At 52.5% G+C, this 15,146-nt stretch overlaps 2 protein-coding genes across 2 annotated transcripts in view; one reads left to right on the top strand and one right to left on the bottom strand.

Annotated features, from left to right (window-relative positions):
- The window catches only part of LOC120381758 (zinc finger protein 420-like), a gene marked incomplete at both ends in the record, with an annotated part of 237,354 nt that overhangs the window by 84,791 nt on the left and 137,417 nt on the right, over window positions 1–15,146 (bottom strand). The gene's annotated exons all lie outside the window — the stretch shown is intronic.
- Window positions 1–15,146, top strand: part of LOC120381386 (zinc finger protein 850-like) — a gene marked incomplete at both ends in the record, with an annotated part of 78,702 nt that overhangs the window by 61,882 nt on the left and 1,674 nt on the right. Inside the window, one exon of the mRNA XM_039499580.1 lies at window positions 11,761–11,766. Coding sequence (XP_039355514.1) covers window positions 11,761–11,766 — 6 coding nt within the window. The remainder of the gene's footprint in view (window positions 1–11,760; window positions 11,767–15,146) is intronic.

The raw sequence follows: 15,146 nt of genomic DNA, 5'->3' as shown, positions 1-15,146 counted from the left end.
AAAGTTCTTTGCAAAAATATTTTGTTGCAAAACAAAAGCATCTCCTGTTTGTCACAGTGCGTTAAATTGTCTCGTCACACACAAAGAGGAGACACTTCGATCTCAAACATTAGATAAGATGCTTCAGTCTGAGCTAAGTCGTTGCTGCTCTTAACAATTTCAAAATTGAAAAAAACCAAATCAAATAGAGTATTTCAGCTATTCTATTATGTCATAATCTGCTCTGAGTAAATGTGATAGGACACCTCATATTATGCACTACTCCTAGTGACACTCTCCAATGGATCCCCATCCTCCACCCACTGTGAGGTAGGTAGGAGCGGATCATTATTATCCCTCCTTGAAAGAGGGAGAAGCTACATGTGAGAAAGAAGAATTGACTTGTCTGAGGTCACACAGCCAGTCAGTGGCAGAGTTGGGAATAGGACCCAAGAGCTCTGATTTTCAAACTAACCATCGGATCTTGCATCCGAAGAAGTGGGTATTCACTCACGAAAGCTCATGCTGCAAAACATCTGTTAGACTATAAGGTGCCACAGGATTCTTTGTTGCTTTCATCGGATCTTGAATTTCAGACATTGAATGACCTGAATAAAGTGCTCTCAGATGAGCTCCAGACCAACAACAGTGCACACGAATTATTCAGCAAGTATTTGAGGAGAACTGCAATGTTAGAGAGAATCATGAACTGCTCAGAGACCATTAATATAGAGAAGCAGCAAAATTCATCAAACATAGAACTGGTTCTGACTTATTTCCTTGGTCTTAAAAGAGACCAACAAGGACCTGAGTCTCCTCCCTGTCAATAACCCCCTGCTCAGCCAATCAGGGTAGAGACTGAGGACGGGAGGCTGAGGGTTCTCACCAGAGAGCCCAAAGGATGGCCCAGCTCACTGGTGGGGATCAAATACAATTCAGAATAAAAGTCTGCCTCCTTAAGCTCATGTGTTCCATGCCTAGAATTCAACTCTCACCAGTTGGATCAGACTGAACAGGTTTCAAAGCTCCAGGAGGCTCTTACCTTCTAAACAGGGACGGCTGTTTTCTAGTAAAATCCCTAAAAGGGAAGGAGAAAACTCGAAAGAGGTTCCTTGTGGCGCTCATATCCGTGAACCCGAATACTCCCTCAGTCCTCAAACAGAGACCTGGAGAAGGAGACTTGCTGCAGCAAAGCCACAGGGGTTTCTGAGGTTTCCCTGGCCCCTCGCCCCTGTCCTGCCTGGCTGATGTCAGCATCTCTCTGTGAGGTCACCACCTCCCCACCACCTTGGACCAATAGTCTGAGGTCCTGCCAAAGGCCTTTGTGATGTCACTGCCACACCCCTCCCTTGCTGGGCTAATGTCCTGCCCCTGCCCGGGCACTTTGGAGGTTTGAGCTACTCCAGGTGGATCACCCCACTCAAGGAGCGTTCGTTCTAGGCAGAACTGACACTAACTTGTCTGGCTGGGGTGTTCCCTGGAAGCAGAGCACAAGTTCGAAATACGGGCAGCATAGAGCCAATATTCATAACGTCAACTACAAAAATGAAACACATCTAGAGATAGCATCATTATAATCAGCCAATCAGAACCTCTCCATAGACCCCCTTACACGACAACCTTTTGACAATATTGGCTGCAAATATAGAACCGTGGTCGCAGCAGTGATGTATACAGTTACAGATTATGTCAATAACATTACAAGAAGTGACACGGCATCAGTGAGACTGATACTGGAATAGCCTCCAGTTTTGGTGTCCTCATGTGAAAAAGATGTTGTCAAATTGTAGCTGGGGCAGCAAAGAGCCACCAAATGTTCTGAAGGCTGAAGAAAAATGCCTTCCAGGGAGCTATTGAAAGAGCTCAACATGTTTAGCTTATCAAAAGAAGATTGAAAGGTGACTACACTGAAGTGTTGAAGTGCCTTAATGGAGAGAAAAGAGTGGGTATTAAGGGGCTCTTTAATCAAGCAGAGAAAGGCCTAACAAGACCCAATGGCTGGAAGATGAAAAGAGACAAATTCATATTACAACAAAGGCACAAATATTCAACAGCGAGGATGATTCACCACAAGAACAAGCTACCAAGGAAAGTGGTGGATTCTCCATCTCTTGATGTCATTTCATGAAGACTAGATGCCTTTCTGGAATGTGTTTACCCCAAAAGTAGCTCTTGTGTCATACAGGAGGCCTGTGATATGCAGGGGGTCAGATTAGATGCTCTAATGGTCTCTTCTGGCCATGAAGTCGACTAATTTCTGAAAAACTGAGTGTAGCATTGGGAGCAGCGTCTGATGTTTTCCTGTCTAGCTGGCTTGGTGCCTAGAACGAACGCTCCTTGAGTGGGGTGATCCACAGGGAGTAGCTCAAACCTCCAAAGTGCCTGGCCAGGGGCAGGACATTAGCCCAGCAAGGGAGGGGTGCGGCAGTGACATCACAAAGGCCTTTTGCAGGACCTCAGACTATTGGTCCAAGGTGGTGGGGAGGTGGTGACCTCACAGAGAGATGCTGACATCAGCCAGGCAGGACAGGGGCGAGGGGCCAGGGAAACCTCAGAGACCCCTGTGGCTTTGCTCCAGCAAGTCTCCTTCTCCAGGTCTCTCTTTGAGGACTGAGAGAGTATTCGGGTTCACGGACGTGAGCGCCAGGAGGAACCTCTTTCGAGTTTTCTCCTTCCCTTCTAGTGATTTTACTAGAAAACAGCCGTCCCTGTTTAGAAGGTAAGAGCCTCCTGGAGGTGTGAAACCTGTTCAGTCTGATCCGTCTGGTGAGAGTTGAATTCTAGGCATGGAAAACACGAGCTTAAGGAGGCAGAATTTTATTCTGCACCTGTGATTTTGTCTCTTAGAATCACTGGGGACATAAGGGTTTGTCCTTTTTGTTTCACCTCTTGCTCCATCCACTGTCTGATCCCTCTTTTCTCTTCGTCTCTTGCTTCGTTTGTCCTTTCTCCTGTTCCCCTCCCAAAATCAGGTTTTTTTCTCCTGCTGATAACAGCTCACGTTAACTGATCACTCTCGTTGTAGTGTGTATGGCAACACCCATTTTTTTCACGTTCCCTTTGTGTATATATATCTTCCTACTGAATTTTTAACTGCATGCATCCGATGAAGTGAGTTTTAGCCCACAAAAGCTTATGCTCAAATACATTTGTTAGTCTCTAAGGTGCCACATGTTCTCTTTGTTGATAAATTAATGGAGGTTAAGTCCATTAATGGATATTAGCCAGGATGGGTAAGGAATGGTGTCCCTAGCCTCTGTTTGTCAGAGAGTGGAGATGGATGGCAGGAGAGAGATCACTTGATCATTTCCAGTTAGGTTCACTCCCTCTTGGGCACCTGGCATTGGCCACTGTTGGCAGATGGGATATGGGGTTGGATGGACCTTTGGTCTTACCCAGTATGGCCATTCTTATGTTCTTATGAAGGGAAGGGCACAGCTCCATTATAGAGTTTCTGTAGTGTAGTGGTTATCACGTTTGCCTAACACGTAAAAGGTCCCTGGTTCAAAGCCAGATATAAACATGATGGCTTCCTTTTCTCAGCTCCTAGTGGCCTGTCCCTGCTGTTGTAGGAGCAGCAGTGATTTCTATGCTCAATAGGTCTGTTATACTTCCCCTCCCCCTCGCTTTCGTCTCCTCTCCCTCTCTGAATGCCTGTGAAGTGGCTTTCCCCCTCCTCCTCCCGCTCTCTCCTGCAATGCTTGGGGGATGAATGGGCTGGTTGAAGATCAGAAGAGCTTCCAGGTAGACAAGGTGTCTGGGACTCTCATTAGGCAGCACTCACACACCCAGAGCAGGGACCCTGCATGGACACTGCCCAAGGTGGAGGGTGACCCACCAGATGCAGCCAAGTCATCTCCAGTTGCAGGCCATGAGGTTCAGGTCCTTAAAAGGGGAAGGGGCCCTGTGCTCAGCTGTGCTTTCACAATGCTGCCTAATGAGAGTCCCAGACACCTTGTCTATCTAGGAGCTCTTCTGATCTTCCAGCTGTTCAACCAGACCCTTCATCCCACAAGCATTGCAGGAGGGAGGGGAGGGGGAAAGCCACTTCACGGGCATTCAGAGAGGGAGAGGAGACAAGCGGGGCATGGGGGGAGTGTAACAGACCTTTCGGGCATACAGGTGATACGCAGCACACAGATCACTGCTGCTCCTACAACAGGGTAAGTTCTCAAGCAGCATGTTTCTTACTTTGCCCATCTGCCAATTTTGATAATTATCGATGGAAATATTTTGCCATTGGGTTGTGCGTTTACACAGAAATTGACATTTACCAACAAATAGGTAATTCTTCCAGTCCTGCCTAGTCTGCAGTTGATGGGTTTAGAGGGACACATTCACTCTTCCAGGTCCCCATGCCAGGCCTGTGCTCTCAACTTCCCACAATGCTGGGATCCTTTCCTGGTCTCCGCTCAGACCTCTGCCCCCCACCCCCACTTCTGGGATCCCCTCCCCACACTGTCTAACTCCCCTGCTGGCAGGATCCCTTCCTGTTCCTTTCATTTCCTGTCTCCACTCTGGGCAAAAGCTCTGCACTGTTCCCACACCAGAAGTTGAACCCAGGCCCCGTGGATGAAAACCAGGAATCCTGCCCACTAGACCATATGGGACTATTGGTGCATCTGACGAAGTGGGGATTCACCCACGAAAGCTCCTGCTCCAATACGTCTGTTAGTCTATAAGGTGCCACAGGACTCTTTGCTGCTGTTATTACTACAACTCTCTAAGCCAACCCCTCGTAAGCGCAGCAGGGACTAGCGTGACCGGATGACCCGATATTTGGGCCTTTTTCTTATTTAGGCTCCTATTACCCCCACTCCCTGTCCCGATTGTTCACATTTGCTGTCTGGTCACCCTAGCAGGGGCTGCACACAGGGCTGCATTAACCCTTCAGGTGCTGAGGTTTCCCTCACTCCATCCCCAGTGCCTGTGATCAGGAAACAGACATTAGGGCTCCCAGGTGCTGCACAGACCATGACTGAGATCGGACCCCATATTGCGCTAGGTGCTGTACAATCCCTGGCCAACACTGGGACACCCAGGGGGTTCCCCTCAATTTATCTGAGCCTCTGCTGCCCAACTTCTTCTGACTCCATCTGGATCACCCAGGAGCAGTGACAGGGTTTCCTTTCCACCTTTCCAAACAGTCCTTCTTTCCCTGCCCCCTAATTCTGCTTTCACACCCTGGGCCCATCTCCTCCCTTCGTTCCCTCTACCCCCGCCCCAGGTGATTAGAGATGGAGGCAACTTCAGCCACTGGAGCCAGCCCCAGCGAGCGCTGCAGCCCGCCCAGGGGGTGTTTGCAGACACAGAAAGGGAGCAGCTGGGAGCGGTGGGTGCTGGGAAGTAGGAGGCAGGAGAACAAATCCCAGGGGGGGGGCAGCTCCTGGGGGCGGGGCTCTGGCACAGCCCAGGGGCGGGGCAGCTCCTGGGGGCGGGGCTCTGGCACAGCCTGGGGGCGGGGCAGCTCCTGGGGGCGGGGCGCTGGCACATTGTGACGCAGGAGCCCAGGCTCAGCAGCTGCTCCCTGGTGGCCACGTGCTGCCAGCAGCGCTGGAGCCGCCCGGGCCGGAGCGGAGCCGCTGTTCTCAGCTGCAGCAGGAGCTGCCCCCGGCCCCGCTGGGCTCCAGGTGGGGACAGAGCCTGGGCCCGGGGCTCCCCTGGGTGCGGCTGGCGGGGCGGGAGGGGAGAGGCCGGAGCTGCAGGCGGGGAAGGGCGGGGGGGCAGGCGGGGGGTTGATCGGTCTCTGGGCACCAGGGGAGCCCCGGGGCAGAGTGTGTGTGTGAATGTCCCGGGCCCAGGCGTGCGCATGGGGGGAGCCCCGGCACCCCAATGCCCTGAGCCCCGGCTGGGGAGGCTGCTCCCCCCCTCCCGTGGGGGCTCCGGGGGGGGGAAGGCTGCGGCGGCGGTGGCGGCTGCAGGTGGGTGCTCGGCCCCCCCGGGAATGACCCGCTGCCGGCAGCTTGTGGCGCCTCCTCCGCGGAGCTTGTCCCCGGGGGCGGCCTGGGCGCAGCTGCGATCAGCTGTTTGCTGGGCAGGCTCCGCTCCGCTGCTCCCCCCCGCTCCTGGGGGGCTGAGTGAGCCCCCCCCAAACAGCCCCAGGGGTCGGTGGGGGGCCGGAGCCAGCAGCAGCAGAGCCCCCCCGGTCCCTGGGGCTGCCCCGCCCCGCTCGGGCTGGGGGCTCTGCCAGGGCCCCCGCGTGCATCGCTGCTCCCTGCCCGCCAGGCTCGGCTCCGGCCACAGCAGCGGCGGGTCCCCCGGGGAGCCCAGCTGGGCTGGGGGAGGGGGAGGTTGGGGGGCGGAGAAGCTCCAGATACCGGCAGAAGCCGCGGGGGGGGGGGAGGAGCCCCGGGCCCCTGCAGGAGCTGCAGTGGGAGGGGGAGAAGAGCCCCCCTGGGGCAGGCAGGAGAACCCCGGACGCTGGCAGAAGATGTGGGGCTGAAGTCCCCGACTCGGGAGCCCCAGACACCTTAGTGGCAGAAGTTGCAGGGCGGAAGCCCTGACCCCCCTCTGTGTGGAGCAGGTCTGAGCCCCTCTCGCCCCCATCCCCCCTGTGGAGCTGGCTCCCACTCTCCGGCTGTGGAGAAATTCAGCCCAAATCTCCCCATGTTGGTATCTCCATTTCCCCCTCCCTCCCCCACATCACCCAGCCATGGATGGATTTAGCCCAGGAGGCAGGGTCAGTGTTGGCCCCATTGGGCAGGTGGGATCTAGGGCACAACGAGGTGAAGTGACTTTCCCAAGGCTAAGCAGGGAGTCTGTGGCAGAGCAGAGACTCAAACCCAGAACGCCTGAGCCCTGTGCCTTAACCACTAGGCAACCTTCCCCCCGAAGGAGAGGGAACCTCCTCTGCCACTTTGAGTGTGTGGGTGGGAGCAGCCGCTAGACAGAGCTGCCAGGAGGTGGGGAGGGGGGTTGGATAGTTGGAGGGGTGATTAGCTGTTGGGGGGGCCTGTGGAGGGGGCGGTCAGGCGACAAGGAGCAGGGGGGTTGGATGGGTTGAGGGTTCGGGGGGTGAGGGTAGAGCGGAGTCGGGACAGGCATGGACCAGAGGGAGTTGGATGGGTTGGGAGTTCTGGGGGTCCTGTCTGGTGACGGGGGTGTGGATAAATTGTCAGAAGGGACAGGTAGGGGGTAGGGTCCTAGGGAGGCAGTTACAGTGGGGAGGTCTCAGGAGGGGCAGTCAGGGGACAAGGAGCAGGGGTTGGGGGTTCTGAGGGGGCAGCCAGGGGCAGGAAGGGGAGGCAGTGGATGGGGTGGGGCTCCCTGGGTGCACACCCTAATGAAATGTGCTGCACACGCCTATGGTCACGGGGGTGAGCTACTCGCATCCTTTTCCTGTTTGTGCCATTTCTTTCTGTCCCAAAACCTGAGAACAATTCTCTCTGGTTCTTCCCCTTCTCTCTTCCCTCCCCCCATGTGGCTAGAAAATCCAAGGAGATTCCCTCGTTTTCCCTAAAATTATTGACTCTCTAGTCTCTTATTTTCCCTATTTTCTCTGTAATTCTTAAATTCTCCTCAGCTTTGGGATGTGAACCCAGCCCATTTATCTGCAGCAATTTGTCCTTGGGTAGGTGGAATTTGCTGTCCTGTGTCACTCCCCCAGCGTGGGTGGTGGTTAGTAGGTGCTGGCTGGGGGACACGGCTGCCTCTGGGGGGGGAGATGGGGGGGCCGATCTCTGCCAGCGACAGGACATGGCCACACAGGAGGGGAAGGGAGGAGCCAGTGTCCCCATGGAGCCTGCCCAGCCCCTTTGGTTCTGCTCCTTTCCAGCATTTTGTTCAGAGACTTTATTACTGGGGAGGCTGAAAAATCTCCCTGTGGGCTTAGCCTGGCAGGAGGGGCCAGGTCTCCCCTGCAATAAAGAGCTGGAGCATGTTCCCAGCATGGCAGAGCCTAGGCTGTGTCTCTGCAGAGAAAGATCCTGGGGGAATCGTGATGTGACATGAACTAAAGCCTGTTCTGAAACCTCCACAACTGCCCTTCTCGCCCTGCCCGGCTGCAGGATGTCGTCCATGTTTCGCTCCAGCTCGTCCCGTCCTCCCATGGGACAGGGAAGGGAAATGGCTGCAGTGGAGCCAGTTCAGGTAGGGGTTATGGGGGCGTTGCTGGTGGGTTCCTGCTGGAGGGAGAGGAACAGCAAACGCACCGGAGGAGGGAGGCTTGGGCAGTCTGGTTTGGAGGTTGGAGTAGCCAAAAAATTCCCAGGAGGGAGAATGGGAGGAGGCCAGGGTGTAGCAAAGCTGTTGGGACTTGTTCAATATGCAGCTTCCATTCTAGGAACAGACCCACGGGGTTGGAAGGTGGAAATGCTCTAATTTGTGGGACAGGAAACAACCCCCCTCGGTGGGGCTAGGAAAACGGGCCAGACTCCCAGGGCTGGAGCCCGACCTGATTAACCAGCAGCTGCTGTGAGATGTGAGGGGCACCCACCAGGGAGGCTTAGGGGGGTTCTTAACCTTTTTCTTTCTAAGGCCCCCAACGTGCTATAAAAACTCCACGGCCCTGCATGTGCCTGGTTCTCTGCATATAAAAGCCAGGGCTGGCGTTAGGGGGCGGCAACCAGGGCAGTTGCCTGGGGCCCCATGTGACAGGCCCCCCCGCAAAGCTAATGGCTCAAGCTTTGGCTTCAGCCCCTGGTGGCAGGGCTCATGGCCGCAGGCTTCAGCCCCAGGCAGGGAGGTTTGGGCTTTCTGCCCTGGGCCCAAGCGAGTCTGACACGGGCCCTGTTTGGAGGCCCCCCTGAAACCTGCTCGCAGCCCCCCAGAGGCCCAGGGACCCCTAGCTGAGAACCACGGCCTGAGGGGATGTGCCCCTCCCCCATACCCAGCTCCAGGGCTGGCCTTGGAGAAAATGGCGCCCTGGGTGAACTTGTATTTTGGTGCCCCCCATCCCCCCTGGCCCCCACGGGCTCCCCGCCATCATGTCCAGACCCCGATGCCTCCCTCTAGTGCTTTATTTGTATTGAAAGAGGCACCAGAGCTCAGCCCTGGCACAAATTCAGCACTGGCAGGGCGGCCTCACAGCAGCGGCTGCTGGCCGAGCGCCCAGCTCTGAAGGCCGTGCCACCGCCAGCAGCAGCGCAGAAGTGAGGGTGGCCTGGTGTGTGGTATATTGTGCAGCCTTTTATTTTATGTAATGTGCAGTTTGTAATGTGGCATTACACCCCCGCGGGGTCGGCTCTGGTGGCGACAGTTTCAAACTTAACAGAGTGAAAGTTGCCTCTGGTACTTGCTTCAAATGTAGAGTCTCTAGGAACACACAAAGACCAAGGCTAGTGGCCACACAGACATTCACAAGCACAAGGTCTAGTCGGTTTTACAAGTTTTATTAAAGTTACAGTTAAGGTTATGACGCCCCAAGCGCGGAGAAATTCTATAAAGACCTGTGCAAAAGTTACAACTCTAGTTCTACTCACATCCTGACAATAGTATTAGGGTCTGATGTGTCTCTCATGGATTGAGCATCAGTAGAGGGATGGTTCCTGCTGGAATTTCCCACAGGGAGCTCAATTTTCCCACTCAGGGCACCCCCTTTTCATAATATGATTCTGATTATACCTCATTAGCATTGACACACAACCTGTATCCTGTGGTTAAGGCACATTTGGAAACAGAGATGCCTTTCCAGAATTTTTTTATTTAAAATTAATCTTCTGGCTAATTGTTCACCCTGTTACCACTTGGTACCTCTTTTCCCATCATCTTAGGGCATCGGGTTATTCCTCAGCCGTTTACTTCTGTCAGCATTTCCTAGCTCCAAGGCTTAAAATAGCGAAGCTAAAATCTTGCAGGTCTCAGCCTACAGGCCTTGCGTGTCAGCCCTATTTACGTAGATACCTAATACATGATTATTCTCGCTACAGACTGATCAATCGAGTCTCTATTTAGCACACAGTGATTCTATGTGACATAACGTGTTAGTTATTTATAACACCACACAATAAATGAACAGTAAACTAAAATCACTGGCTGCCGTTCCCACCCTTACTCCTACACTGCTGCTGTGGCCTGTGGTGCCCGGCGCTCTGCCTGCAGCTCAAGACGGGCTTTGCGCTCTCACACGGGGGCTGCATCTTGCCGGAGCCCCAGATACCCTGCAGCCCTGTGGCCGCTCCTGGCTCACCAGGGGCCATTTCAGATTTTGGGGAGGGGGCAACTTTAACTGTGATTCCAGGGGCTACTGATGCCCTGAAATCTGTAGGGTTTTTTTTTTGCAGAAAATAACTTAGAAATTCACTGACGAGCACTGTAACTAATTGTTATATAAAGAAAGATAAATATATACTGACTCCAATTACAGCCACGTATTCAATTTAGAACAATCAGGAGATAATACAGGAAGATATTCCCTATCCCAAGCTGTGAGGTATCCGTTCTGGAGCTCTGACGCAGGTATCAGAAACACAAGTTTGATACTTTGCACTGTATCTTTAGTAGAGAGAAATAAAAATAGAGAAAGGGAGCAGATTTTACTTAACAGACACACTCTGTGTTACTGCCATTATCTCCTCTATTTTAGTCAATTGGTTTTAACTCCACTGACAACGTATTTACTTACTTTTACATACGTGATTAAGGTTTTTTCTCTTTAAGAACAGGAATTTATTTTTGTAGTTATTTTGGCATTTATGTTTACTGATCACAATCATGTATGTGACTCACTAACATTTGACTCCATCATTGCTATCAGTATCATACTTGGATCTGCATTTATTTTCATAGAAATTTTAAGTTACTTTCCAGATATAACTGTACCATGAAGTTTGGGGGAGACAGGGGCCTGCACCTCCCCCACTTCCTGCCATTCACCGTGACTCTCAGCAGGCCAGTAAAACAGAAGGTTTGTTAGACGACAGAAACACAGTCCCAAACAGAGCTCGTAGGTACAGACAACAGGACCCCTTGGTCAGGTCCATCTTGGGGGGTAGGGAGCCAGACCCGGTTCTGGTCTTCCTCCATTTCCCCAGCCAGCTGCAAACTGAAACCCCCCCTCCAGCTGTCTCCTCCAGCCACCCCCCCGGCTCCTCCTCCAGCCTTTGTCCAGTTTCCCGGGCAGAAGGTGTCACCTGGGCCCATCCCCCCCCGGGCTCAGGTTACATGCTGAGCTATCGCCCCTCAGGTGAAGTCACACCCTGATGTCCCATCCCCAATGCTGACAGTCCCAGTAAAACTCCCCCGCAACATCCCCAGGTCAATCCTCCCCACTCCCTGCTTCGTTACAGACTAAAAATACAATCTGAAGATAAGTGATCTTCCTCTGCACAGTGTCTGAAGTTTTGAGTTTAGCTAATTTTTTTCAAACAAGCTCTGCTCAGGTAAGTACAAGCAAAATGTACAGTCTCTTATTTGCTAGTACCATTTAAATAACGAATGACAAAGCACAATACGGCAATAACAGTAATAATGATAATTACTCCAGCCAGGCCAGGTGAGGCATTTTAGAACTCTTTCCTCAGAGAACTGAATTTAAGCATAAGACAGAAATAAAATGATGAAATGCACAGACCCGTTAAGAAGCTAAACTACCAGCACTGTCATCCTGACCGAATGTGAAAGAATAAAATTACAGAGACTACATGTACTTTGCGCATTTTGACAGGAAGTAAAAGGAAGTAACAACAGTAACTGACGTGTCTGTGGTGGGGTGTATGTGGGGGGGGGAGTGTGAGACACACCCGCTGTCACTTCCAGCCCAGCGGCACTCACTAGTCCGAAGGCTCGTTCACACGGCAGCAGGGGCCAGCAGCCCCCACTCCTGATCCAGAGGCAGCAGCACAGAATCTTGTCCCCCCAGCTCAGCTCAGCAGAGACTAGGCCCAGAGGCAGGAGGGTGGGGCCACTCTGACATCAGCAACCCCCCCCCTCCGCCCCACACAGCACAGGAGGCTCCTGGGAGCAGCTTGGCCGGGGGCAGCTCCAAGTGGGGGGGAGGGGGCAGGGCTGCAGGAACAGTTGCAGGGGCAGACAGCTGAAGAGAAGTGGGGGGAGGAGAGACAGGACACCCCTGATGGAGGAACCCCCTCAGCAAGGCCCCCCGGACCGTCATGTCGTCTGCCCCCCACTGAGTCTGGCCCCGTCCAGCTCTTCACAATGAGAACAGCGCTGGGCTCCCTGCCAGCGAGCTCTCCCTGCACCCTGCCAGGGCCTCCATCTCCTGTGCCCGTCTGTGGCTAGTGGGGGGGGGATGGCTCTGCTGGGAGAGAGGAGGGGCTCTCGCTTCGTCCCTCACCCTGGCGTTTCCTGGATGCTCTGAGCGGGGTGGGGTGGGACTCTGTCGACTATCATCCACCAGAGCTCCCATTTGATTGAAAGTGGGGCTGTGAGTGGGGCAGCAGGTCCTGAGTGTTGGACTCTTGCTCTTTCAGGGGCCGGTGACCTTCGAGGAGGTGGCTGTGTATTTCACCAGGGAAGAGTGGGCTCTGCTGGACCCCGCTCAGAGAGCCCTCTACAGGGATGTCATGCAGGAGAACTATGAGACGGTGACCTCGCTGGGTAAGGAGTCCTGTCCCCTAGATTATTAGAAGCTGTGGGGTCTCTAAAGAACCTGAGCAGTAATAACTTTATACCTTTATTCATCATTCAAGTTTTGACAAGTTTCCTTGCCCCCCCCCCTTTTTTGCCTTATCTCCCACCCACTAGAATAATTTTTAGACATTTGTCATCAGTCATTTTAAAATTGCATTTAATGCGTCCTTATTGGCTACATTAATTACTGTAGCTTTCATGCCTTTTCCTCATTTTAAGAGGAAAATACGCCTCCTGTAGAATTCTAAATTGAGTAAATAGGTGTGTGACCGATGCAGGGCTTGTGACAGTCAGATGAGCTCATCTTTTGATAGAAGAGAATATAATGTTGTCAGTCAGGAGCCCAAAGGTGAAAGGAGAACAGAGCCATGTGAGACGAGGAGAAGGGGTGGGGGGAGTAGCTAATTCTGGGGTGTCTGGACATGGGGAAGGTGTGTGCAGGGTTAGAGTTAAGATGGAGAAAGGAGGGATGAGGTTGTGAGAGACGAGGAGGGAACAGAAAAAGCTCCCAAGATGCCGGGAGGTGATGCCGGCTGAGAGTAATGGGAAGAAGGGGAGGGGAGTGTGGGGGAAGGGCACCTGGGAAGTGGGCTGGGTGGGTCAGTGGGAGGGAGGAGAGGTTTGGGGATCCAGAGCTGTGGGGGATCCCAGACCTTTAACCCCGAATCCCTACCCAAGCCTTGTTCTAGAGCCTACACTCCAGTTTTCTTTCTGTTCAGTTTCACTTGTATACATTTTTTCCCCAAATATTATTTTAACTCTTGACCTCCCTCTCCCACTCATTACCCCCCTCCCCATCTCTGTGCACAGCGACCCCGACCACCGATCCTGACTCCTTGCTGCATCCTCCCTCCCGTAGCAGGGACCCTACCCAGGCACAAATGGGCACTTTGTTGATGATGTCACAGGGTGATGGTGTAGCCTGTGCAATTTTTACACCTATAAGATGACGTATTGGGGGCACAACTTGCCCTTGTACATGGCTACTCAAAGTTAATTGAGAAGATGAAATTTGGTGAAACACAGAAACTTGATTGAATGGAGACAGTTATAATTGAAATCATAGCCAAGGATCAATCTACATAACGTACCCGTCACCGAAGTGCCGCTGAATCCACGGGACCGGCGGACCTCCCGCAGGCAAGCCGCCAAAGGCTGCCTGACTGCCGCCCTCACAGGGACATCCAGGGCGGCCCCCGTGGCTTGCCATCCCGGACACATGCTTGGATAGGGACCCACATGCCTCTGCTTTTCCACCAGGGTTTGAGGATTGCAGCTTGTCCTCAACTGTGTTCACTGGACTAACGTCCAGTTCCTGTGCTTTGCTTTCTCTCCAGGGGCTGTGAGCAGTGTGTGTGTGAGAGAGGTGGGAATTTTGGTGATACTTGTATGATGCCAATACACACCTCAGTTTTCCTCTATAGTTGGTATTGCTATGATTATAAAAAGCAGGAGACATGAGGTGTTTTGTCACGTAGCTGTCATGGGGTGATATGAATGGGGCATTAAGGACAGGCTGGGACCAACCTACATCAATGGAATACCTGACAGAGACAAGGGAATGATTGTCACCTGTCCATGGGAGGATCTCCGCTTGGCTGAGTGAAGCACACATGGACTCGTTACATTTTTGGGAGCAGGAATAACTGGGCTCATAGACGCAGGGAGCTCTACTGGAGCAAAGACAAATGGACAGGTGCAGTTAAAGGAAACCAAAGCATTTTCTACAGCAGCCTGGCTCAAGGGCATTGGCCAGTATGGACTATATTGTCTTCTTCACTTCCCTGTGCTAATCTAAGGACTTTCCAGTGCTGTGTTTCGGTTCACTAATGAACCCTGCTATGTTTTAACAGTCTGCCCAGTGCCACAGCAAAAACTTGCTCTGTGCATTGACTGAGGAACAGTCTCTGAACAGGAGTGTCGTTCAGCTGCACCTGCTGGCAGAGCTCACAGGTTGAAGTAGGAGTGTTGAAGCCAGAGGCTTCCCAAGCACTGTTTAAAAGCCCAGGCATTGCACAGATCCCATGGATCCATGACAGTGCCAGTGTGCCTAATGGGGAAAGGATATAAAACAAGACAAGGATCTAAATGCATATTTTGCATGGTCCCCTCATCAGTGCTCCTGGGAATCCCTGATCATTTCCAACGTGTATTAAAATCTTCCTTAAAAGCTCACCTCTTAGTTATCAGGTCATGTCAGTTATGTCAGAGGCCTCCTGCTTCCCTGGTTCTTGTCCCGCAGACAGCAAGCAGCAAAAGACCAGAAGTCTGAAGCGCAGACAATGCCATGTAAGAGAAGGCCCTTACAAATACAGACTGATTTTGATTCTCTCTTTTCACACTCCTGTAAGTAGCTAAGTGATAAAAAATACCCCTAAGTTCTTAAACTATAGGCTTTACAGGCAGGCCTGAATATCTCTATTCTAACAGTGGGTTCTACCCCTTCCCCCATTCTGTGTCTGTCTGGTCTATTTAGATTGTAAATTCATTCAGGGCATGGGCCATCTACTATTCTCTGTTTGTACTTTGCCTAGCACAATGGGGACCCACTGTTAGTTTGTTCTTAGGCACGAAGGTAATGCATATGATTAACAACTCTCCTGCCACTTTGAGCCAAGGAAGCTGGCCTTGTGATGTTA

The sequence above is a fragment of the Mauremys reevesii genome, linkage group 14, assembly GCF_016161935.1.
Source record: "Mauremys reevesii isolate NIE-2019 linkage group 14, ASM1616193v1, whole genome shotgun sequence".
Lineage (NCBI taxonomy): Eukaryota > Metazoa > Chordata > Testudines > Geoemydidae > Mauremys > Mauremys reevesii.
The sequence above is the reverse complement of the archived record's forward strand: the minus strand, read 5'-3'. Positions and strand labels throughout refer to the sequence as shown.